Raw genomic sequence first — 23,563 nt, 5'->3', positions numbered from 1 at the left:
GTTATTGTAGGGTCGTGGGGGCTACAGGGGCTGTGTGTTATTGTAGGGTCACTGGTGTTATATAGGGTCCCTGGGGCTGGTTTGTTATTGTAGGGTCTCCCCAGTGACAACCCTTTATCACAGGGTCTCCCCATCTCTTCCCAGGGGGGTTTCCCAGCTGCTCTGCTACCACCGGGAATCCCCGGGTGCTCCTTTGTTATTGTAGGGTCTCCCTGTGCAGGTCTATTATTGTAGGATCTCCCCACGTCGGTTTGTTATTGTGGGGTCTCCCCTTCAAGGTGTGTTATTGTAGGGTCTCCCCACCTAAGTCTCTTACTGTGGGGTCTCTCTCACGCTGGTTTGTTATTGTAGGGTCTCCCTGCCACAGCTCTGTTCTGGCAGGGTCCCCCTCATGCTGGTTTGTTATTGTAGGGTCTCCCTGCTACAGCTCTGTTCTGGCAGGGTCCCCCTCACGCTGGTTTGTTATTGTAGGGTCTCCCCACGTAGGTGTATTACTGCAGGGTGTCCCCACGCAGATCTGTTATTGTAGGGTCTCCCCATGCTGGTGGGTGCCAGGCTGCACTGGTGGGGTGGCCTGGGTGCCTCGGGGGCGGGTGGGGGGGGTCTGCCCTCACCCCCCCGTTAGCAAAGGTTCGTTAACGGGGGCCCCTGCCCTGGGGATGGCATGGGGTGGGCTGGGGGGTCAGCACCCCCTCGTGTCCCCTGGCATGGGAGGGGCTGAGTTCAGGGGTGCCAGGGCAGGGGGGGACAAGGGGGGGACAGGGGAGGGGGGGGGGATGCCAGGGGGGATGTTGGGGAGCAGGGGATGGGGTGCCAGGGGATGGGGTGCCAGGATGGTGGGGGGGGTACCAGGGGATGGGGTGCCAGGGCAGGGGGGGATGCCAGGGGATGGGGTGCCAGGGGATGGGGTGCCAAGATGGCGGGGGGGTGCCAGGGGATGGGGTGCCAGGACGATGGAGGGGGTGGCAGGGGAGTAGGGAGGATGCCAGGATGGGGGGGGGGGGGATGCTAGGGAACGGGGTGTCAGAGCAGGGGATTGGGGTCCAGGGGAGCAGGGTGATGCCGCGGGACGGGGTGCCGGGGGGATGCCGGGGACTGGGGCGGCGGGGCTGCGGGATGGGGGGGGGGGGGGTGCCAGGACAACGGGTCGGTACCTGCACCCCCTGCGTCCCCTGCGTCCCCGCTGCCTGCCCGGGGCTATTTGAAGTGGGACAGGAAATGCTCGACGGGGTACCGGGGCGAGTCGATGCCCAGCGCCTGGCAGAGCCCCAGCAGGCGCAGGCAAGCCTCTGCCCGCGACGCCCCGCCGCAGGCCACGCTCAGGCAGGGCTCCTCGTACTCCCCGGCCCCCGCCGTCTCCTCGAAGAGGCGGTTGAGGCGGACGAGACCTCGACTCTGCAGCGCCCGCAAAGCCGCCAGCCCCCCGCCGCCCGCCAGGGTCGGCCCGTGCTCCGAGCCCAGGCACATAACGCCGGCCAGGTGGGCGCGGGGCACGGGGCGAGCGGGCAACACCGGCGGTAGCCCCAGGGCCACCAGCACGGCCGCCAGCAGCAGGTCGGGGCCGTAGACCTCCCGGATCCAGTCGCGTAGGTAGAAGCCCCCCATGCGGGGGTTGATCTCCAGCAGCCGGGGACCGCCCGGACCCAACTTCAGCTCCACGTTGAAGACGCCGTCGCGCAGCCCGCAAGCCAGGCAGCACTGCAGGGCTGCCCGTACCAGCTGCGCCTGCCGGTCGGCGGGCAGGCAGGAGGGCAGGCAGGCGGCCGTCTCCAGGAAGGCGGGCAGGCGCGTGGGGCCGTTGTCGGACACCCAAGCGCCCAGCAGCCGTCCCTCGAAAACCACCAAATCGACGTCGTGCTCGGTGCCCGGCACGTACTCCATCAGCAGCATGGCGTTGCCCCAGCCCAGCCCGATGCCCGGGTGGTCGGCGTCATCCCGCAGGTCACGCCAGAGCCGGGCGGCGTGCGCGTGGCACTGCCCGGCGCTCTCCACCAACCGTACGCCCACGCCACCCGCCCCGAACTCCAGTTTGGCCACGGCGGGGAAGGGCACGGCACCGGCAGCCCGTTCCACATCCCCGTGGCTCTGCAGCCGGCGGCAGGGCACGGCGAAGGCGGCGGGCGGCGGACGGCCCCGGCGGCACCGCTGCAGGTGCTGGTGGGTCCGGCTCTTCTGCTTGGCCACGCGGATGGCGGCGGGCGGGCTGCCGCGGAGCCCCAGGCGCTGGCACACCAGTGCCGCCAGTACCACGCAGTCGTCCCAGTAGGAGAGGCAGGCGTGGGGCCGCAGCCCCCGGGCGCGTACCAGCTCCGTCACGCGCTCCGCGTGCTCCTCGTCCCGCCGGTGCTCCCGGCTGTCGTAGGGCAGGAAGGTCTGCACCAACCCCGCCGCAAAGTGCTCCGGGTCCGACTCCACCAGGTGGATCTGTGTCCCCAGAGAGGGGTCACCATGGCGGTGGGGGGGGGGGGTGTCACCCACCCCGGCCCTGCAGCTCTGCCACCCCCCCCCCCCACCGACTGGGACAGCAGTGCAACCGCCTGAGGCGTGGGCACGGCTACGGTGTGACTGCTGTGCGCGGGGTGCCACCCAGCGTTCACTCTGAAACCTACTGATGGCAGTGCCCACCAGCCGGCACCCCAGCCTCCTCACCCTCAGGCCGTAGTCGCGCGCCGCCTCCCAGACAAAACTCTTGCTGACGCCGCCGGCCCCGATCAGCAGGATGTCCTTGCCCTCGACCAGGTGACGCTGCGCCCGGTGCAGCAGGGCCTCGGCCAGCAGCCGGGGCAGGTCACCGGGGGGCTCCCCCACGGCGCGCCCCATGGCCTCGGCCAGCAGGCAGGTCTCCAGGCACCGCTGGCTGTTGGCGGACAGGGCCACCAGCTCCAGGGTGTCATCCACGCATGCCAGCAAGAAGTCCACGCCTGGGGACGAGGACGGGGATGCCGCGCTCAGCACCGCGGTGGCAACGTCGCCGCCGTGGGGCGGCCGCCGGAAACCGGCGCTGCTCCCCCCGCACTCACCCAGGAGGTCGGTGTGGGCACGGGCGCCGCCACGCTGCTGGGGGCTCAGCTCGGATTCGGCGGCCAGGAGAGCGGCCATGGCGGCCTCGGCGGCCCCCTGTAGCCGCGTGGCCAGAGCCTGCCGCTGGCCGGGGGCCACCACCCCCCACTGCTGCAGGCTGGTGTCCAGGCCCTGGGGCAGCGCCGCCCCGTGCCGCACCGGTGCCTCCGCGCGCCCCACGCCACACGCCACCTGCGGGGATGTGCCAACGCAGGCGTGGGGACACGGGCTGTCACCAGGGCACGGGGACATGGATGGCCACCAGTGCCTGGGGGACACGCAGGGCCACCATGGCACGGGGACGTGGATGGCCACTAGTGCCTGGGGACGTGTAGGGCCACCGGAGCATCGGGACATGGGCTTCCACCAGTGCCTGGGCACGCACAGGGCCACCATGGCATGGGGACACCGATGGCCACCAGCATTCGGGGACACTTGGGGCCACCATGGCATGGGGACATGGATGGCCACCAGCATTTGGGGACACTTGGGGCCACCATGGCATGGGGACACCGATGGCCACCAGCATTTGGGGACACTTGGGGCCACCAGGGCATCAGGACATGGGCTACCACCAGTGCCTGGGGACACGCGGGGCCACCACGCCATGGGGACATGGATGGCCACTAGTGCCTGGGGACATGTAGGGCCACCAGAGCGTCGGGACATGGGCTTCCACCAGTGCCTGGGCACACCCAGGGCCACCATGGCACGGGGACACCGATGGCCACCAGCATTCGGGGACACGCGGGGCCACTGTGGCACGGGGACACGTGCCACCACCCCACAGCCTGGTGGGATGCTCACAGCCATGCCCCCCCCCTCCCCACGGGTGGGGATGCCCACGGCCATGCCCACCACACCCCACCCAGGCGAAGGGGAAGAGCCTGTGCGCTGTCCCGGGGGGGTGGGCGAGGGGGGGGGGGCCGTACCTGGCAGAGCTGGGGCCGGTCCCCCCAGGACCTGCAGACGAGGGTGCAGATGCGCAGGGCCACGGGCAGCCGCGGGGCTGGGCTGCCTGGGGGGCGAGGGACAGGGCAGGCACGGCCGCCGCCCGGGGACAGGGGTCCCTGCCCGACACCCCCCCACCCCACACCCCTGCTCCCCTCCGTGGGCTGCTGGGACCCCGTGCGGGACCGCGGTCGCCCCAGCCCACCCCGACCCCAGGGGACTGCGGGGACCCACACGGCCGCTGTCACCCCCCAGCCCCACGGGACCGTAGGGAGTCAAAGGTGGTCACCCCACCAACCACCCCCACCCCAGGGGACCGGGGGGGGGGTGTCCAGGGTGGTGGCACCTTCATGCCCTGCCCCAGTAGCCCAGGAGTTTGGTTGCCCCAGTGGCCACCCACCCCCCCACCCCAGGGAACGGAAACGTGGCCGGCACAGGACCCGGGGGAGCCCGGGGGACCCTTCCCTCCCATCCCAGGGTGGTGGGCACCCGAGGGCGGGGGCCTTACGTGGGGGGGGCACGGGCAGGTGGGCGGTGGGCACCAGGGCCTCCAGCAGGACGCTGTCCTCCTCCCGCAGCCCACGGAGCCGGGCACCCACCGCTTGCGCCACGGCCGCCCCCTCCGCCTTCCCGTGGGTGCTGTGGGCGCCTGTGCCGCGCCACCGCCACCCCGCCGGCCGCACCGCCACCTGCACACACCCCCGTGTCACCCCACACCGTGGCCGCCCCCACCACCTACACGTACTACCCCATCGCTGTGCCACCCGGTGCCACCGCCGCCCCAACAGCCACCCCACCACCCCGTGTCACTGGTGACACCCCCACAAACGTGTGACCCACAGGTGCCCCTGAATGCCCCGCCGTGCCCCACGGGTGCCCCCCGTCCTTGAGCCCCAGCCGTGCCCCCCCCCCCGTGTCCCTGCCCACACCTCACCGTGCCCCACGGGCGCCCCCCGCTCTTGTGCCCCACGGATGCCCTTCGTGTCCCTGCCGACCCCTCCCGCCGTGCCCCGTGGGTGCCCCCCTCCGTGCCCACCTGGCTGTAGGGCTCCATGGCGGTGCCCCCCAGGAAGGCGCCCACTTCCTCCTGCACCAGGCTCTCCTGGCCCTGGGGGTCCTCCAGCCGCACCAGCCTCACCCCGGGGGGCGCCGGGTCCACGGGCAGGTGGCCCCCCGGCCCCAGGACAAAGGCCAGGGTGGGGGGCACGGGTAGGCCGGCACGGGCCGCCAGCACCCAGCGGGTGACCAGCGGGTCCTCAAGCCGTCGGGCGAGCGGGACCGAGCCCCCCATGGGGCAGTCGAGGTCACGGGCCAGCTCGCCCACCCAGCCACCCTCGGGGCCCCCCGCCACAAAGGTGCCCGTCACGTAGTTGGCCCGGCGGGGGGGCACGAAGGTCTCCAGGGTGCTGTGGCCACCCGCCTCGAAGGAGACCCCCCGGGAGAGCAGCAGGGACCAGGCGCCTGGGGACGTCTCCGAGGGCACCCGGCTGGCCCAGGTGGGTGACAGGCACAGCACCATGGCACCTGCGGGTGGGCAGCGGGCAGCGGCTGTCCTTGGTCCCCTGCCCTGGGACACCGTGGGGGGGGGGGGGGCAAAGGGGCACCCACCCAGGGAGGGAGCACGGGGGGAGTGGTGCTGCGGCTGCCCCGGCACCCTGGGGCGGCATTTGCTGCCAGCACTGGTTTGTACTGGGGTTAATGGGGCTGCAGATGTGGGGCACGGGGGGGGGGCTGGTGCCACCCTCATCCCCTGCCTCCATTTCCCTCCCAGTCCCGATCCCACAGGCACAAGGGGGTGTGGGGGACCCCTTGGCCCGGGGTTGGAGCAGCCAGGTGGGGTGTGGGGAGCACCCGCTGTGGGTTCACGGGTGGGGACGGGGGGGGGCCGTACCCACCTGGGCAGCGGCTGCCACCCTCCAGCAGGACGGGCAGGAAGGCGGTGGGGGAGCCCAGGATGCAGACGGTCATGTCCAGCGGGCCAAATCCTGCCAGCAAGGCAAGGGTTAACAGCCCCGGGACGGGGGGACAGACCCAGTTGCCATCCTGTCCCTGGCACCCCAGCCCGGCTGTCAGCCCCCAGCCACCCCCGATGTCCCCATCACCACCCAGCCCCTGCCACCCCCCCCGTTCCCAGCCCCCTGAGCCCCATACCCCCCCATCCCAGCCTCTCCCGTGCCCCCCGTCCCTGCCACCTCCGTGTCCCCAGCCTGGCACCGTGCCCCCCATCACCACCCAGTCCCTGCCACCCCCCCCCGTTCCCAGCCCCCTGAGCCCCGTACCCCCCATCCCAGCCTCCCCCATGCCCCCCACCCTTGCGGGGCTCTGCGGATCGATCCAGCGTGTGGGGCAGCCCCTCCTGGCGCAGGGCGCTCTGAAGCAGCTCGTAGGCGTGGGTGGCACAGTCGGGGTCCCCGCTGTCCTCGGACACCTCGCCATCAGGGGTCTCATCCTCCAGCCAGCCCGGGCACAGCGCCTCCGGCCCTGCCCACTCCTGCTCCTTCGGGCTCGGAGCCGGCTCCACGCTGGTCTGGTCCACGGAGAGCTGGGAGGGGGGCAGAGATGGGGCTGGCACCTGGCAGGCATGGGGCTGGCATGGGGCTGAGGGGCTGGCACAGGGCTGGTGTGGGGCTGGTGGGGGCTAAGGGGCTGGCATGGGGGTAAGGGGCTGGCACGGGGCTGGTGTGGGGCTGGTGTGGGGCTAAGGGGCTGGCGGGGGGCTAAGGGGCTGGCATGGCGCTGGTACGGGGCTGGCACAAGGTTGGCATGGGGTAAGGGGTTGGCATGGGGGTAAGGGGTTGGCATTGGGTAAGGGGCTGGCATGGAGGTAAGGGGTTGGCATGGGGCTGAGGGGCTGGCATGGGGGTAAGGGGCTGGCACAGGGGTGGCACGGGGCTAACGGGTTGGCACGGGGCTGGCATGGGGATAAGGGGCTGGCACAGGGCTGGCATGGGGCTAATGGGTTGGCATGGGGCTGAGGGGCTGGCATGGGGGTAAGGGGCTGGCACAGGGGTGGCACAGGGGTGGCACAGGGGTGGCACGGGGCTAACGGGTTGGCACGCGGCTGGCATGGGGATAAGGGGCTGGCACGGGGCTGGCATGGGACTGACACGGGACGAGGGCTGGCAGGGGGCTGGCATCGAGGCAGACACCGGGGGGGGCACAGGGGTAGGGTGCTGGCATGGGGGACATGGGGGTCAGGGGTTGGCATGGGGGAGCTGGGGCAGCCGTGGGGGTCAGGGACTGGCACGGGGCACAGGGCGCCGCTGCCCACGCGTGGGTGGGGGTGTCAGGGTGCCGGGGGGCTGCGGGTGCCGGGCGCAGAGCCGCCACCTCGGGGATGCGGGGCAGTGCCAGCCACCGGGGCTGCCAGCTCCCGGACAAAGCGTCCCCTTGTCCCTGCGGGGTCACGCGGCGGGTGGGCACAGCACGCCACGCCGCCTGCTTCCCCACGGCAGCGCCCGGCACCGCCGGGGCTATGCCCCGCTGGGATGGGGCACCCACCTCCGCCCGGACACCACCCCCCACACCTGGGGGTCACTCACCATCCTGGTGACGAGGGGCTGCAAGGAACAGACGGGCAGAGTCAGCGGGGCTCCTCGGGGACCCGCCACCCCCTGGCCACCCCCACCCAAAGCCAGGGAGCCCCCTCCCCAGCCCCACGGTGCCCAGGGCACCCCTTCTGCAGCACCCACCGGGGCCAGGCACCCTTCCTGGGGCACCCCTCGGTGCCAGCCCCGGTGACCCCAGGTCGTCCCCTCGGTGCCAGCCCCGGTGACCCCGGCAGCTCCGGCTGAGCCCGAGCAGGGATTAGTGTAATCCCACACCAGCTCAGCACAGCCGGGGGCACCCCCTGCCTCAGGGTGCCAAGGTGCCCTGGGGGTGCGGACCCAGGCAGCTGGGGCCTCCCTGTCCCGTCCCCCCCCCGCCCCCTGCCATGGGGTGCCCCAGCTCCCAGCAGGGTGCCTGGCAGACCCGGGCATGGAGGGAAACTGAGGCACAGGGCTGAGCGGTGCCCGCTTGCAGCCACCCACCCAGGCTCCCCCAGCCCGGCTCCTACAGCCCCGTGGGGTGTCCCCGTGGGGTGTCCGGGACCCGGTGACAGGGTAGGGGGACACATGGCTCAGTCCCCTGCCCACCGGTGAGCATCTGCCAGCACAAGGACCCCCCAAGACCCACACATGGGACAACCACGGGGTCCCTCTCCCCCCCCCTAGCCTGGGGACCACCCTGTGTACCCCCTGTCCCTGGCTGGGGGGTGGCCCTGCGGTCCCCAAGCTGCTCCAGCTGTGTCCCCCACACCTGCCCCGGGTACCTTGGGGTGGGAGCCGCGGCCTGAGAGCACGCAGGGGACCAGGGCTCGGGGACGCCCGACACAGGGGACATTGGGCAGCCCTGGCCTTTAAACCCCCCCGTGCCACCCCGGGGTGCCCGGCCCCCGGCCCCGTGCCCCGGATTAGGCGGCGGGCAACAGCAGGCGGCACAGAGCCCCATTGTCCCCTCCACGGATCGGGGCGGGAAGCGGGGGGGGGCACAGGCACCTCGCGCCAGGCGCTGGCACCCTCGCCCCGAGCCAGGGCTTGCACCCCTGCCCCTGGCCTTGTCCCCGTCCCTAGGGACAGTAGGGATGCCGTGGGGACACGCCGCCGCGGCGGGACCTGGGGCGGTGGCTCAGTGTGGCGGGGTGTCCCCGTCACCCCGTCCCCGAGCTGGCCAGGCTGGGCACGGCCTCCCCCCTGCTCCCCCCCCGCTGCCGCCGTGCCTCGTCTCCCTCTGCCCAGCATGGCGGAGCTGCCAGGCCGCACGTCCCCCGGCTTAGCTCCAGCTGCCCACGGCATCACTGTCACCGTCACCGGCAGGCACGGAGCCACCAGCGCGGCCACCGCACCGCAGAGTCCTGCACGCCCCGCCGCCCACGGCCACCCGGCTGCGCCTGGCACAGCCGTCCCGTGCACACCCGCCCCGGCACACACCCCACGGCCACAACCGCCCCACGAACCCGGGGTGGCCCCAGGCCTGCACACCTGCGCTGCCACGCCGCTCCGCGCACGCACGCGTGCACGTGTGCACACACACACACACGGACGCGCACGCGCACGCGTGCACATGCACACGCGCACGCAAACATGCACGCGTGCACAGATGCGTGCACACGTGCGCACGCAAACACGCACGCGTGCCTGCACACGTGCACATACGCGCGCATACACACGCACACGCACACATGCAGACACGAGGACACACACACGTACACACGCACACATGCAGACACGGACACACACACGCACACACGCAGACACACGCACGCGTGCCCGCGGACACAAACGTGCCCACGTGCAGCCGTCCGCACGCGTGCACACGCACACAGCCCCCGTTGTACGCACACGTGTGCTCACACCCTCCCGACCTCCTGCCGCTCCTGCACCCCCCCCCCGGTGCGGGCACACGCACACCCCCCACACCCCCCCAAAAAAAAAGCACCCACACCCACGCACCGCCCGTCCCCACGCCCACCCGTGCCAGCACCCACCGGCGGTGGCGGTGGCGGTGGCGGTCGGTGTGGCCGGTGCTGTCGCGCCCCGCGCAGCGGCTCTGCCCGGTCCCGGTCCCGGCGGTAGCGGCGGCGCCTCCTGCCCGGGCGGGGCGGCCCCGGGGAGGGTCGGGGCGGGGCCGGGGGGGACCCGGGGGAGGCGGGAGGGGGGGGGGGGGGCGCGCAGGGTGCGGAGGCTCACGGGGAGGGGGGTACTGGGGTGCCGGGACGAGGGGGCAGCGGGGAGGCGGGGACCGGGGGCGGCGGGGCCGGGGTGGCACCGTGCGGGACACGGGAGAGGGGACGGGGGACGGGGACGGGGACGGGGACAGCCCGGCGGGGTCACCCGGGGCCGGCTGTAAAACTGACACCGCGGAGCAGAAAATGTCAGGGCTGAAATGTCCCCCCGCCCCGGGAGCTATTCCCGACCGCACGGCACGGCACGGCACGGCACGGCCACAGGGAATGGCACGGCATGGCACGGCATCACATGTGGGGAATGGCACGGCACGGGCACGGGGAATGGCACGGCATGGCACGGCATCACATGTGGGGAATGGCACGGCACGGCCACAGGGAATGGCACGGCACGGCACAGCCATGGGGAGTGGCACGGCATGGCACGGCGTCACATGTGGGGAATGGCACGGCACAGCACACGGGGAATGGCACGGCACGGCATGGCACGGCATGGCACGATATGGCACAGCATCACACATGGGGAATGGCGCAGCATGGCACAGCACAGACACGGGGAATGGCACGGCATGGCACACAAGGAATGGCACGGCACGGCATGGCATTGCATGTAGGAAATGGCACGGCAGACACAGGATGGCGCGGCATGGCGTGGCATGGCACGGCACACAGGACATGTGCGGAATGGTGTGGCAGAGCATGACACGGCTTGTGCAGCACGGCACGGCATGGCACGGCATGGCACATTAAGCACGGCATGGCACGGCATGGCACAGCTCATGTGGCACAGCACGGCATGGCACGGCACAGCATGGCATAGCACGGCGCGGCGCAGCGTGGCACGGCACGGCACGGCACGGCACGGCACACGTGGCACAGCACAGCACATGTGGCACGGCACCGGCACAGTGTGGCACGGCACGGCACGGTGTGGCACAGCATGGCACAGCATGGCACAGCATGGCGTGGCACAGCATGGCACAGCATGGCACAGCATGGCACAGCATGGCGTGGCACAGCATGGCACAGCATGGCACAGCATGGCATGGCACAGCATGGCGTGGCACAGCATGGCACAGCATGGCACAGCATGGCACAGCATGGCACAGCAGAGCCCAGTGCGGGTGCCGGCGGTGCCGATGCCACTCGCGATCTGTCCCTGCCGCCTGTTTACCTGGCCCCCACCCTGGGGACTGATTAATGACTGCTGCAGGCAGGGGTGCAGGCAGGGGTGCAGGCAGGGCTGCAGGCAGGGGTGCAGGCAGGGGTGCAGGCAGGGCTGCAGGCAGGGGTGCAGGCATGATGCTCGCTGCCACCATCCACGAGCCGGGGCCCAAACAGGGCTCAGCCCGCACCGTGTCCCCAGAGTGTCCCCAGAGTCCCCCCCCCCCGAGCCGTGCCCAGGGTGCCCGCGGGAGCCCAGGCTTTGGGGTGCCCCTGGGGACACCCCGATGGCAACAGCCTCCCAGCAACAGCCCGGCGCTGCTCACAACGGCGGCACCACGGGCCCGGAGCGGGAACAAAACGGGAGGGGGGGAAGGGGGGTGGCACCGGGTCCCTGCCCGGCACCGCGGCCCCCCGTGTCCCCCCGTGTCCCCCCCGTGTCCCCCCGTGTCCTCCCGATCCCATGCCCCCTCACAGTCCAGTCCCGGAGTCTCCATCTGCCCCGGCCCCTCCTGGCCTGGCCTCCTCCCACGACCCCCTCCCGTGCCCCGGGACCGGGACGCGGGTCCCCGGTGTCCCCCGTGTCCCCGGTGTCCCCCGTGTCCCCCGTGTCCCCCGTGTCCCCCGTGTCCCCCGTGTCCCCCTGCCACGGGTGTCCCCATGTCGCTGTGCCGCGGGCGGACATGCCTGCGTTTCCCCCAGACCGGGGATGGGGTGTCCCCGTACCCCCGATGGCAGGATCGGGGTGTCCCCTGCTCCTTGCCCCCCCCTCCCCCCCGCCGTGTCCCGGTGTTCCCGGGGAACCGCCCCCCCCCCCCCCCGGCCCCACCGCTACCGCTCCGATTCCTCCGAGCCGGCAGGGGGCGCTGCGCCTCCCGCCCCGCCCCACCGCCCCCGCCGGCCGCTCCCGCTGAGCGCGCGGCGCGAGGGGCGGGGCGGGAGCGTCCGGCGGCCATGGCGGACACGGAGAAGCTGAACCTGGACTCCATCATCAGCCGCCTCCTGGAGGGTGAGCGGACCCGCCGCCCACGGCACCCCCCGCCCACGGCACCCCTAACAGCTCCGGGCTCCCCTCCGTAACGGCCTCGGGACTCCCAACTGCTTCTGCCTTTCCTTTCCCCCTCACCTCCCCCCGCGAGCGGCCTCGGGCCTCGCTGTAACGGTCTCGGCACCCCCAAAGGCCCCGGGACCCCCCAGCGGCCTCCAGCCCCCCCCCCCAAACAGCCCCATTCCCCCCCCCAATGGCTCCAAAAACCCTTTAACGGCCTCCAGCCGCCCCCAATGGCCCCAGTTCCCCCTTAACGGCCTCCAGCCCCCCCCACCCCCCCCTCACCGGCCTTGTCCCCCCCAACAGCCTCTACCCACCCCCCAACAGCCCCAGCCCCCCCTGCCAGCCTCCAGCCCCCGCAGCGGCTGGTCACCCTGGGTCTCCCCCACCCGAACCCCAGCCCGGGCTAGACGGGGGGTGGCTTGGGCCGCGGTAGTTGGGGAGGTGGTTTGTAGGGCCGGGTGGGGTCCCCTCGGGGGGGGGGGAGATCCTGGAGCTGAGCCTTTGGGGGTGGGGGGTGGGGGGGCTGGAGAATATGGGGGGGTGGGGGCTGTGTGTTGGGGGCAGGTAGACTTGAGGATTTGGGGCCTGGATGCTGGGGGGGGGGGCTGTGCAAGGGATGTGGCCTGCATGTTGGGCTGGGAGGCTTGGGGAGCAGCAGGGAAGTTTGGGGAGGTGGGTGTTGGGGGGTTTGGGGGATCAGGGGAGTGGGGGGCTGGCAAGGGGGCTGCTGGATTTGGGATGGGGTGGGGGGGCAGCGTTAGGGGATGTGGGGTGAGGGGTGTGTTGGGGCATGAGGTGCAGGCAGCAGGGTGGGGGAAGGCTCTGGGTTCGGGGTGCCCTGCCACAACCCCTGCCTCTGGAAGAGGGGGTGATCCGTGCCCACCCATCCTGAGGGCTGCCAGGACCCTCTCTGGGTTGGGGGGGCCACCCAAAATCCCTCTTGTCCGTCACTCCTGCCAGTCTATGGGCACGGGGCGTGCAATGGCCCTGATGCCTGCCCACTCGCGTGGGGTGCGCGTGGGGCCCTGACGCCTGTCTCTCTGGTGGGGCCAGTCCAAGGGTCGCGGCCGGGGAAGAACGTGCAGCTGACGGAGAACGAGATCCGGGGGCTGTGCCTCAAGTCGCGGGAGATCTTCCTCAGCCAGCCCATCCTGCTGGAGCTGGAGGCACCTCTCAAGATCTGCGGTGAGGGCTGGCCGGGTGCTGCGCTGGCTGGGCACGGGCTGGGTGAGCCCCCGGAACGGGCGTGGGGGCCGGCTGAGGATCCCAGCACGGCCCTGTGCTTCCCCGGGGATGTGGATGGGCAGCACTGGCGCCCGCTGTGGGGTGGCGTGGGGGGCTGTGGGGAGCTGGGGTCCCACGTACACCCTGTCCCCCCCGCCCCAGGTGACATCCACGGGCAGTACTACGACCTGCTGCGGCTCTTTGAGTACGGGGGCTTCCCCCCTGAGAGCAACTACCTGTTCCTGGGTGACTACGTGGACCGGGGCAAGCAGTCGCTAGAGACCATCTGCCTGCTGCTCGCCTACAAGATCAAGTACCCCGAGAATTTCTTCCTGCTGCGTGGCAACCATGAGTGCGCCAGCATCAACCGCATCTATGGCTTTTATGACGAGTGTGAGTGCTCGGGCTGCGGCCGTGTCCCACCACAACCCCTCTGCCATCCCCGCGCGCCCCTTACCCGGTGTCGTCCCCGTGCTGTCCTGCACCAACCCCATCTACAGCTGCTGTGAGCAGGGGGAGTCCTCCTGCCACCCCCGGGTCCCCCTCGTACCCACAACCAGCCTGTACCATCCACGTTGAGTGTCCCACGCCCCCTCCGTACCCCTGTGCCCCCCCGCCAACTTCTTAGACGAGTTTGCACGCCGAGGACACCCCCTGCCTGACGTAGTGCCACCCCATGGCATTGCCCCCGCGCAGCCAGAGCTCTGCCGGGACTGGTGGGCCTCCGGGCAGCCACGAGTGCTTCACTTGGGGGGCACGAGCCCACGTGTGGGGGCTCATGGGGACCCCCACGTGCCCCTGGACCCCCAAAGGGGCAGCACCAGGCACCCACACCCACTGCCTTGCAGGCAAGCGGCGGTACAACATCAAGCTCTGGAAGACGTTCACCGATTGCTTCAACTGTTTGCCCATCGCCGCTATCGTGGATGAAAAGATCTTCTGCTGCCACGGAGGTGGGCACGGCCCCGGGCTTCGCGGAAGCAGCCACCAGGGACTGGGGGGGACACAGGGGGGACAGGAGCTCTGTGCCTTGGGGGTGCCCCAGGGGGGGACGGGGGCTGTTACTGAATAGGCAGGACCTGACGCTGCCCCCCCGTCCCCGCAGGGCTGTCTCCTGACCTGCAGTCGATGGAGCAGATCCGTCGGATCATGCGCCCCACGGACGTGCCGGATCAGGGTCTGCTCTGCGACCTGCTCTGGTCTGACCCCGACAAGGACGTCCAGGGCTGGGGTGAGAACGACCGCGGCGTCTCCTTCACCTTCGGGGCAGAGGTGGTGGCGAAGTTCCTGCACAAGCACGACCTGGACCTCATCTGCCGGGCGCACCAGGTACCCCCGGGCACGCGGGTGCACCCCTGGGTGGGGGGATTTGGGTCCCCAGTGGGTGTCAGGTATGGGGCAGGCGTTCGTACCCCCAGTAGGGCAGGATTTGCTCTTAGGGCTGCGTCGCTTCGTACAGGTGGTGTTTCTGGAGAGGTATTTGCCCCCCCCAGAGGGGGATGTTCGATCCTGGGGGTGTTGGGGGGGTTTGTGTGGACTGTGTGGGCAGCACCCCTGGGTGGGTATTCGCCCCCCAGGGGTGCCCGGCTCAGCACCGGCCCCAATGTCCACGCAGGTGGTGGAGGACGGTTACGAGTTCTTCGCCAAGCGCCAGCTCGTCACCCTTTTCTCGGCGCCCAACTACTGCGGGGAGTTCGACAACGCGGGCGCCATGATGAGCGTCGACGAAACGCTTATGTGTTCGTTTCAGGTGGGTTGGGGGGGCCATCACGGGGTGGGGGGGGGGGGGGCAGGCCTGCGGTGACCACGGGGGGGGTCTGCGGGGAGGGGAGGCTGTGGGGGGGCAGGAGGGAGAGTGGAGTTTGGGGGGAGTCTCCACCCTGAAGGCAGGAGGGGGGAGCAGGGAGCTGGGGCAGGAGGGGGCACGGCGTGCAAGACCCCCACTCATCCCTTTCCCCACCCCCAGATTTTGAAGCCGGCCGACAAGAACAAGGGCAAATACGGGCAGTTCAGCGGGCTGAACCCCGCGGGACGCCCCGTCACCCCTCCCCGCAACTCTGCCAAAGCCAAGAAATGAGCCACGAGCCACCCCCTCCCCGGCTGGGGCCCGTTCCCCCCACTCTCAGCATCAGGTCGCTTTTCTTTCGACTCATTTTTTATTTGTAAGATCCTGCCGCCCCCTCCCCCCGCCACGCTCCACCGAACCAAATCCAGCCCCAGGGCAGGGACCGCCGGGGCGAGGGGGGAGCCCAGAGCCCAGCCCTGGGATGGCAGTGGAGAGTGGGGGGGGGGCAGGAGGATTTTTTGGGAATAAACTTGTAATGGGTCGTGGGGGGGTGCCTGTGTTTGGGGGCCGATGCTGGATCGGGGAGGTGCCCGTCCTGGTGGCTGGGGGGTCCGCAGGGGTGGGATGCTGGCAGCTCCGCGCCCTTGGGGGGGGGGTCTCAGTACTCGCCATCGCTGTCCTCTGCCAGCACCTCCTGGGTGGGGGCCAGACTGGGCCCCCCCGGCGTCAGCACCGAGCCAAAAAACAGCGAACGAAACTGTGGGGAGAGGTTGGGGTGAGGAGGGGGCTGTGCCCGTGCCCCCGTCCCCGGGCACACCCGTGCCCACCCCAGACCTTTTTGTGAGGGGGGGTCCCCGGCACAGCTCCTTCCTCCTCCTCTTCCTCCTCCTCGGGGTCGCTTTTGGCTGGACCTGGGGTGCGCAGGGGGAAGGTGGGGCTGGGGGGCACCCCTGAGCCCCCCTCATAGGCACTGGTTTCCATGGCAATCATGTAGGATTCGAGGTCATCACCAAAATCATCTGACGGGGTGGGCAGGTGGGAGACGCTTGGGGAGAGAGCGAGTAAGCGGGGCAGAATGGTGACCGTTCACTCTGGTCCCTACTGATGGTAGCTGGAGAGCTGAGCTGGGATTGTCAAACCCCCCAACGCTGACCCAAGCTCCGCTTACCCGTTGGCCGCAGGGGGCTGCGAGTCGCTTTCTGGGTCTGAGAGGGTGGCCAGCACCAGGTGCACCTCCAGCACGGCATCGTCCAGGGTGAAGATCACCGGCCTGGGGGCACAGAGGGCGTGAGGGGGGGGGGCCAGGGATGGCCCAGGGGGGCCAGGGACGGCACGGGGAGGCCAGAGTGCCCCTTCCTACCTGCCGGGCGCGTCGTAGTGGATGGTGAGGGGCAGGTTGGAGGCCTCAGCGAAGGTCAGCAGCCCCTGGGGACAAAGGGGGGGTTGAGGGGGGCCGGGGGGTGACAGGGGCTCGAGGAGGGGAGCCTGGGCAGGGACTCACCCGAAATTCCTTGAGGCAGAAGGTGATGCGGGAGCCCGGGGCCACGGCTACGGCCTGGAACTCGTCCTCGGCCAGCCACAGCTCTGTCACCATTGTCTTGCTTGGCTCTGGGGGGGGGTGAGGAGGTGGGTGAGGGGGCCATGCTGGCACCCCAAGGCCGGGGAATGGGCACCCCCTCCCCGCAGGGCTCACCTGCCTCATCCTCCACATAGTTTCGGAGGCTGATCTTGCCCCCGGGACCGGCCTCCAGCGTCACCTCAGCCAGTGTCAGGGGGAAGTGAACCACGGCCTCCGCCAGCACCCTGTAGGCATGTGGGGGGGGGGGGGGGGCGGGGCTGAGCACCCCAAACCCCCCCAGGTCCCGCAGGACCAGCCAGGGTCCCTCCTTCCATCCCCCCTCATCCCCCTCTGCAGCACCCTGCCCATCCCTTCGCCACCCCAGCTTCTACCTGCCGTTCCCCCCCTGCCCCCCACGTCCCCTCTGGTGTGTGTGTCGTCCCCCCCCCCAATGCCGCTGCCGGTCCCCGCTCACCGTGCCGGGGCGCAGAGGCTGCTGGCGCAGCGCTGGGTGTCGAAGACGGCCTGCAGCCGCTCGCACTCCTGGAACGTCAGGTTGTGGGTCTTGGTGACGCCTGGCAGGGAGGGCACCGGCTCAGCAGGGCAGGATGGCAGTGCCAGCGTGTCCCCCCGCCCCCCGGCTCCCCCTCCCCGGCCCGGCACTCACCGTATCTGCAGTGGAGCTGCACGACCAGGCGGCTGGCCCGGGGTTTGAGCAGGATGAGGCATCTCCCCACCGTCTTCTCCAGCGAGGGCAGCGAGCGGAAGACGCCCAGGAAGGACTGCGGGCAGGGGATGGGTACGGGGATGGTCACCGTGCCCGGGCAGCCCCCCCCCCAACCCCAGAGCAACGGGGAGCTTTGGGGGGTGCCCGGGCAGGGTGCTGGCAGCGGGTGCTGCACCTTCATGAGGACTTTGCATCGGAGGAGCTCTCTGTCGGGCTGCGCGCCGCCCGTCTCGTACAGCTGGAAGAAGAGGGGCGCGAAGAGGAAGGAGGCGAACGCGGAGCGCGAGGAGTTGACGGCGCGCAGCGACAGCTGGAAGAGGTGTGTGTGTGTGGGGGGGGGGGGAGCAGCACGTTGGCACTGCCTGTCCCCCTCAGCGGGGACAGAGGGGGGCACGTGGTGGTGTCCCCCAGCCCCCGGTGCCCCGTACCCCGCTCTCGGTGGGCTCCAGGTAGAGCTCGTCCCCGATGCGCGACAGGGAGTGCACGGCTCGGCCGAGGACTGGGGGGGGACAACGGGGGGGGGGGGGGTGAGGCAGGGCACCCCCGTGACACCCCCCCCACACCCCCCCCCGTGACCCCCGTCCCCGCTCACCTTTGACGTTGCCGCCGGTGATGACGCACTTCATGGCGTGGGGTCAGGGCTGGGCACCGGGACCCGGCGGGCACGTGGGGGCCTCGCGCCTGCCTGCCCCGGGCCCCGCCCCCGAGCTGAGGCCACGCCCCCGCCCCAAAGGCCACGCCCCCACCAGATGGTTGCGCCCGGCCTCACCGTCGTACACCCCCCCCCCCGCCGCGATGGACGCGTCCGAACTCCCCCCTCCCTCCCTCCCTCCCCCCCCCGGTAGCTGTTTTCCCTCCCCTCCCCGGAGCCCCTCGGTGGTGCCGCCTCCCCAGCGGCCCCGGGAATGGTCTCGCCCCCCCCCCCCCCTCCCTATCCAGCCCCCAGTGGTTCCGGCCGCTTCACCTCCGCGCCGCGCCGGCACCTTCCCCGCTCCCGCACCGCCCTCGCCAAACGCCTTCCCATTGGGCAGGAACCTCTCTCCGTCCCGCCCCCTCCGCCGGCCGATTGGTCGGCGCGGCAGCATGACGGCTCGGCGGCGTTCTCGGCCCGGCGTTCTCGCGCCGGGCTTCGCCTCACGTGATCAAGGGCGGTTCCTCCCCGTGCTCCGGGCGCCCGGCGGCGCGCGCGCGCGCGGGCAGGCCCACCCCCCCCCCCCCGTAGCTCGCTATTGGGCGGCAGGGCGCAGGCGCAGCCAGCTGTTGGAGTGACGTGCGGCTCAGCCAATGGGGCTTCGACGGCAGAGCGGCGGGTGTGCGCCCCTCAGGAGGGCTCTCGGGGGCCCGGCGCCGGTCCTGTCCCTGTCCCTGTTCCGGGGCCCGGCCCCGGGCCCCAGCCCGCCCTTCGTCCTGTCTCCAGGCCCTCGTCCTGCCGCCTGACTGCCCGTCTGTTCCCCGGGTCCTTCCCTGAGTCGTTCCTGGGTTCTCCCCGGGGTCTGTGCCCTGCCTGCGGCCTGCCAGGCCCCGGCCCTCCCCCGGGAGGATCCCCCGGGGTCCCCTGAGGGGCCTGTGCCACCCCCCAGCGGCTTTGGCAGCTCGATCCTGCGCCACGGCTCTGCGCGGGATCCCAGCCTGCCTCCCCGTGCCTGCTCCCCTGCCCCCCGGACGCGTCCTGCTGGGGCTCCAGCCGCCCCCTTCTCCCTGGTGAGCGGCCCCTCACGCCTGGCTCCCCCTTCTCTCCCAGCGGCACCCGGGGACGGGCTGCCCTCCGTGAGGTTCCCCCTCTCCTCTCGTTCCCTTCAGCTCAGCCCCTTCCATCAAGCTGCTGCCGCCAGCCCCTGCCCACGGTGCTCCCCAGTGCCCACCCGTGGGCCGTGTCTGTGGGGCTGGGAAGGGCTGCAGCTCCCCGGAGCCGGGTGGGCACCCACACAGGGGTGCGCAGTAGCTGGCGGAGCCGTCCCTGCTCTGGTGTCTCCTGGGAGCCTGGTGTTTGGGGGACCCCTGCCCCGTGCCTGAGGGCCTCTGCCTCCCGGGCAGTGGCTGCACACAGGCGAGCTGGGATGGTGTGGAGATTGGCAGCGCTTAACAGTCTCTCCGTCCTGCAGGCGCTGCTGGCTGTGCAGCAGTGGGAAGCCGGGAGCTCGTCCCTGGAAGGCCAGCGCCGTGCCTGAGGTGGGCAAGGGTATGAAAGCAATAAAAGAGAGGAAGGGGTCCCGCCAGGGAGGCTGGGCGAGGGGGGGCTCAGCCAAATCACTTTCCTCATGCAGGCAGCCAGCCCAGAACGACTGGCTCTCAGGTTTGGGCCTCGAGGGAGGCCGGGGGATCTGGCTGCGAGGAACTTGACTCGCGCTCGCAGCAGGGTCCTTCAGCAGGCTCCTGCCCGCGGCAGGATCAGCGGCTGCCCAAGTCCCTCCTCCTGGGCTCGGTGGCTGAAGAGCCCGAGCCGAGGGGCCCCAGTGCACAGCCTGCAGAGCGGGGCTGGCACCTGAGGGGGGGCGTGTGCGGAGCCCCTTTCCCACAACTGCCGTCCTCCAGCACGTGGCCTCTCCTCCTCCTCTTTTCCACCTCAGGTGTGCCGCCGGTGCTCAGCGCCTCTCCGAATGCCCTGCGTCCAGGATTTCAGATCCAACGCCCCCCGACAGCACGTCCCCTCCAGGTAGGCAAACTTTCAGCCTTTGCGGGGCCGCTCTGCAGGCCAAGCCACGTGTGTGCGGCTGGGCTCAGACCACAGGCGGGGAGCTCGGGGGGACTCCCAGGCCTGCCTTGGCCTGGGCTTGGGGTCTGGCCCCCCGAGGTCGGCTGGATCTGCCTCGCTCTGTCCCTGGGGTGAGCACTGGCTACCAGCCCCTTCCTCCCAGGAGGAGGAGGAGGAGGAGGACGGGATTGTGTGTGAGCGTCCGTTCCAGCTCTTGAACAGCAGCCGGGCTCCTCTGGAGCCGGCGTCCCCAGGAGGGGCTCTGGCCTCAGGGCTCGGCGTTTTATGGGGCTGCGGATAGGACGCAGCTGGCTGCGGTCGTGACACACACACCTCAGCGGTGGCCAAAGCCATGCGCACCCCTCCCTCTTCCCCTGGCCGCCCTGAGCCAGTCCTGACGAGGCACCGGGGACTGGGCTGGATACGGGCCGGCAGCAGGAGCCTGGCAGCCCTCGGGGGGCTCCAGCACCCCCAGGCTCAGCCCACCCCCGCTCCACCTCTCCCAACACCCCCTCGGGGTCCAGGACCCTTGTCCCTGTCACCTTCCCTGCCATCCCTGGGTGTCCCCTCCCACCCAGCAGGCGTGGGGCCATCTCCCACCGCCGGCGGCTGCCCGTTCCCCCGAGAGCCACGGCTTCCTTTCCGGCACGCCGTCCCAAGCACATGGCGCGGTGCCCTCGCCCAGGCAGCGGCGCAGAGAGACAGACGGCCACAGCTGGGCTCCCGCTCCCTGCCCGGCAGGAGGGGACAGGCGCCCGCCACCGCCGGGCCGAACGTCTGTTTGGTGCCCCGAGACATCCCCTGCCTGCGCCCCAGCGATGCCACCGAGGAGCCGGGACGGTGCCCTGCCTGCCCAGCCTGCGGCTCAGGGGGGGCTGCGGGCGGTTTGGGGCTAAAACCCTCCCCGATGCCGGGCTTTCTGGTTCTGCCAGGGCACCGAGCAGCTCCTCATCTCTCTTCCTCTGTCTGCCAGGGCTCTGGCGCAGCCTCGGGACGTCGGTGCCGCCAGGGCAGAGCTGGTGGCCGCGGAGGGGCCAGGTAGGAGCACGAGGGGCCGCGGGCGGGCGGGCAGGGGCCGTGGCACGGCTGTGGACGGACGGGCGGGTGGGCAGCGAGCTGCCCGCCGCAAAGGTCAGCAGTGGGAGGCAGGGCCGGCAGTGGCGCCGGCGGAGGGACCCACGCCGACCGGGTTGGGACGAAGGTGAGGTCAGCTGCCCACGGCGCTGCCGGTGACGTGGTCCCCGAAGGCGGCGGGGGGCACGGCCTCGCCCACGCAGGGCCGTTGTGGGCTGGTGACCAGGGCACGCGGAGGAGGAGGAGGAGGAGGAGGATGCCTGGCCAGGGCTCTGCAGCGGTCTGACCTGCCTGTGCCTCGTGCCCCCCTTGTCCCAGGGTGGAGGGTGCAGGGGCTCCACCTCGGCACCCCCCGGCTGGCGCGGGGCTCTCCGGCCGAGGAGCCGGGGCTGGGGAAGCCGGGAGGCAGCCGGGGAGGAAGGCTCCGGCTGGGGAGGGGGACTTGCAGCTCTGCTGCCGGGTTGGGGGGCTCGTGCCACGTCCGCTGGTGGCGTTACCCTCCTCCTCCTCCCCTCTTCTCTCTCAGGTGCTGGCCCAGTGCGAGCTGTGCGGCCGCGGAGCTGGAAAACTCACCAGAATCGCCCTCGGCGCTGCCTTCTGGGGAGCGAAGAGGGCAGCGACGGGCAGGACTTGACGGCCCCCTCAGGTTGGCAACCGCAGCCCCGGCTGCGCTGCAGCCCCCCCCCCCGCCCCCCCGGGGGACTCGCAGGCGGCTTTTCCCACCCGCTGCCGGCGGGGGCTGTTCGCTTGGGGGGGGGGGAAACCAGATCCCCTGCACCGCGGCTGGGGGAGCCGAGCGGAGACGCTGGCCCCACGCCGTGCGGGCAGGGGTGGAGGTGGAGACCCCCTCCGGCGTGCTGCCGGGGAGCTGGGCAGCTCCGTCCTGCCACGGGGGCTGTCCCACCGTCACCTCCGCGTCCCCCACCCTCGCCCTCGGGGCTGTGGCACCCCCCCTGAGCGAGCGCCGGGGAGCCGCCTTGTTTCCGTGGCACGCTACCGGTCCGCAGGGCTCACCGCGTCGCCTTCCCTGCAGTGAGTGAGCGGTGGCATTGCCCGGGCTGGAGCAACGTGCCGAAAATCCCCCATCTTAACTGGGGGGGGGGATCCAGAGCTGCGCCCCCCCCACCCCAGAGCGCATCCCTTGGGTGCTTCCTCCCGAGTTCAGCGCCAAATCCCTGGCTCCCAACTAATAAATCACGGCGGCAGCACCGCAGCATGTGTCAGTGCGTGGTTTATCTGTACGGGGGGTCCCTAAACCCGGGGCCAGTGTGTTCGGCACCGAGGATCCCTGTGGATTTGGCGGGGGAAGAGGCCGGTTTTGGCGTGCGCCGAGCGGGCGCCCTGCCATTCCGTGCCCCGAAAAAAAACGGGAAGAGGCGATTGCTGCCAGCGAAGGAGCCGGGAGGGCTCAGACCTGGCCGGGGCTGGGAACCGAAACGAATCGGCCTGTTACCTCCCGGCACTCCCGAGCAGCGCCGGCCGGCCAGCGCCTTTGTTTTAAACAAAGCTTTGCGCTTTTTTTTTTTTTTTTTTTTTTATTATTATTTCGGGGGAGCCAACGCAGGCCAGGACGTTCCCCTCGCCACCGAGAGAGCCCCCTCTGCCTTCCCCTGCCTGCGGTGGAGATGTGCCGTTCTCCTCCGTGGCAGCAACCCACTCGTGGATGTGGGTCACGAGGGGAAGGGGTTTGGGGGGGTGTGGGGTGTGTCTGGCTGTGGGATCACGCACCCCCCCACACACACACGCTCTGCTGCGGATGTCGGGCTCCAGCAGCGGCTCAGCGGGGTTTTTACACCACCCTTGGCCCCGGGGGGGGGGTTTGCCCGAGCCCCGGGTACCCACCCCACTCATCCCGCGTGGGTTATGAGACACGCCACGGTCACTGCCGAAGTCCCTGCAGGCACCGGGGGGTTCGTCTTAGCCGGGGGGGGGTGTGGGGGGTGTTTAATTGGGAAGGAAGCGGCTGCCGGGTCTCGCACCCCGCAGGAGGGAGAGCTGGGGCTGGGGGGGGGGGGGGTCGTGTGCGGGAAGGGGGTCCCTCACCGTCCCCGCGTGGCCGTGGCCGTGGTCGGTGCGGGCAAGAGGAGCTCGGGCAGCCCGCGGGACCGGGGACACCGGGATGGAAAGTTCCCCCCGGGCAGCCGGTGCTGCGGGACCGGGGCTGAGTCGTCTCCGCCACCGCTCCGAGGGGGGCTCCGGATCTGCCGGGACTCGAGAGCGGGGCCCCGACGGCCGCTCTCCCCCCCCCGCCGTCCCCGGCTCCCGGCCGCTCACCTGCCGCCGCCCCGGGGCCGTCCCGGTAGGGCAGCGGCGCTGCGGGTCCCCGCGCTCCCGTCCCGTCCCCGCCGCTGGCAGCCGAGCCGAGCCGGGGCGGGGCGGGGGGGGTCCGCGCTCCCCCGGGACCCCTTCTCTTTGCCGGTCAAACGGCAGAGGACGGGGCTGGCTGTGCCCGCCTGCCTGTCCTCCTGCCTGTCCCCCTGCCTGTCCCCCTGCCTGTCCTCCTGCCTGTGTCCCGCCACCCTCCTCGCACCGGCCGTCCCTCGCTGCCTGC

General features: G+C 71.1%; 3 protein-coding genes across 6 annotated transcripts; 1 reads left to right on the top strand and 2 right to left on the bottom strand.

Moving 5' to 3' along the window:
• Window positions 1-892: 892 nt before the first annotated feature.
• On the bottom strand, window positions 893-6,548 carry CARNS1 (carnosine synthase 1). Of its 2 annotated transcripts, none has more exons than XM_075755469.1 (8): window positions 6,322-6,548; window positions 5,907-5,996; window positions 5,048-5,535; window positions 4,520-4,700; window positions 3,993-4,078; window positions 3,021-3,252; window positions 2,650-2,921; window positions 893-2,424 (listed from the first exon to the last, which is right to left on the bottom strand). In XM_075755469.1, exons 2-8 carry the CDS (start codon window positions 5,977-5,979, stop codon window positions 1,198-1,200), a joined length of 2,559 nt encoding a protein of 852 aa, XP_075611584.1. In that variant the 5' UTR covers window positions 5,980-5,996; window positions 6,322-6,548; the 3' UTR covers window positions 893-1,197. The 2 variants fall into 2 exon arrangements, with proteins under 2 accessions (XP_075611584.1, XP_075611583.1); XM_075755468.1 differs by having other exon boundaries at window positions 6,440-6,530.
• A 5,234-nt stretch (window positions 6,549-11,782) lies between these two features.
• PPP1CA (protein phosphatase 1 catalytic subunit alpha) lies at window positions 11,783-15,502 on the top strand. Its single transcript, XM_075755467.1, has 7 exons — window positions 11,783-11,909; window positions 13,005-13,136; window positions 13,338-13,568; window positions 14,024-14,128; window positions 14,281-14,504; window positions 14,791-14,925; window positions 15,142-15,502. Exons 1-7 carry the CDS (start codon window positions 11,855-11,857, stop codon window positions 15,250-15,252), a joined length of 993 nt encoding a protein of 330 aa, XP_075611582.1. The 5' UTR covers window positions 11,783-11,854; the 3' UTR covers window positions 15,253-15,502.
• On the bottom strand, window positions 15,313-18,416 carry RAD9A (RAD9 checkpoint clamp component A). Of its 3 annotated transcripts, XM_075755465.1 has the most exons (12): window positions 18,211-18,366; window positions 17,839-17,931; window positions 17,675-17,745; window positions 17,422-17,556; window positions 17,187-17,301; window positions 16,995-17,094; window positions 16,655-16,764; window positions 16,463-16,569; window positions 16,322-16,386; window positions 16,130-16,231; window positions 15,796-16,006; window positions 15,313-15,718 (listed from the first exon to the last, which is right to left on the bottom strand). In XM_075755465.1, the coding sequence occupies exons 2-12, from the start codon at window positions 17,870-17,872 to the stop codon at window positions 15,620-15,622; spliced, it is 1,149 nt and encodes a 382-aa protein (XP_075611580.1). In that variant the 5' UTR covers window positions 17,873-17,931; window positions 18,211-18,366; the 3' UTR covers window positions 15,313-15,619. The 3 variants fall into 3 exon arrangements, with proteins under 3 accessions (XP_075611580.1, XP_075611579.1, XP_075611581.1); XM_075755464.1 differs by lacking the exon at window positions 18,211-18,366 and having other exon boundaries at window positions 17,839-17,998; XM_075755466.1 differs by lacking the exons at window positions 17,675-17,745; window positions 17,839-17,931 and having other exon boundaries at window positions 18,211-18,416.
• Window positions 18,417-23,563: the final 5,147 nt, after the last annotated feature.

Source organism: Balearica regulorum, chromosome 5, assembly GCF_011004875.1.
Source record: "Balearica regulorum gibbericeps isolate bBalReg1 chromosome 5, bBalReg1.pri, whole genome shotgun sequence".
Classification (NCBI taxonomy): domain Eukaryota; kingdom Metazoa; phylum Chordata; class Aves; order Gruiformes; family Gruidae; genus Balearica; species Balearica regulorum.
The sequence above is the reverse complement of the archived record's forward strand: the minus strand, read 5'-3'. Positions and strand labels throughout refer to the sequence as shown.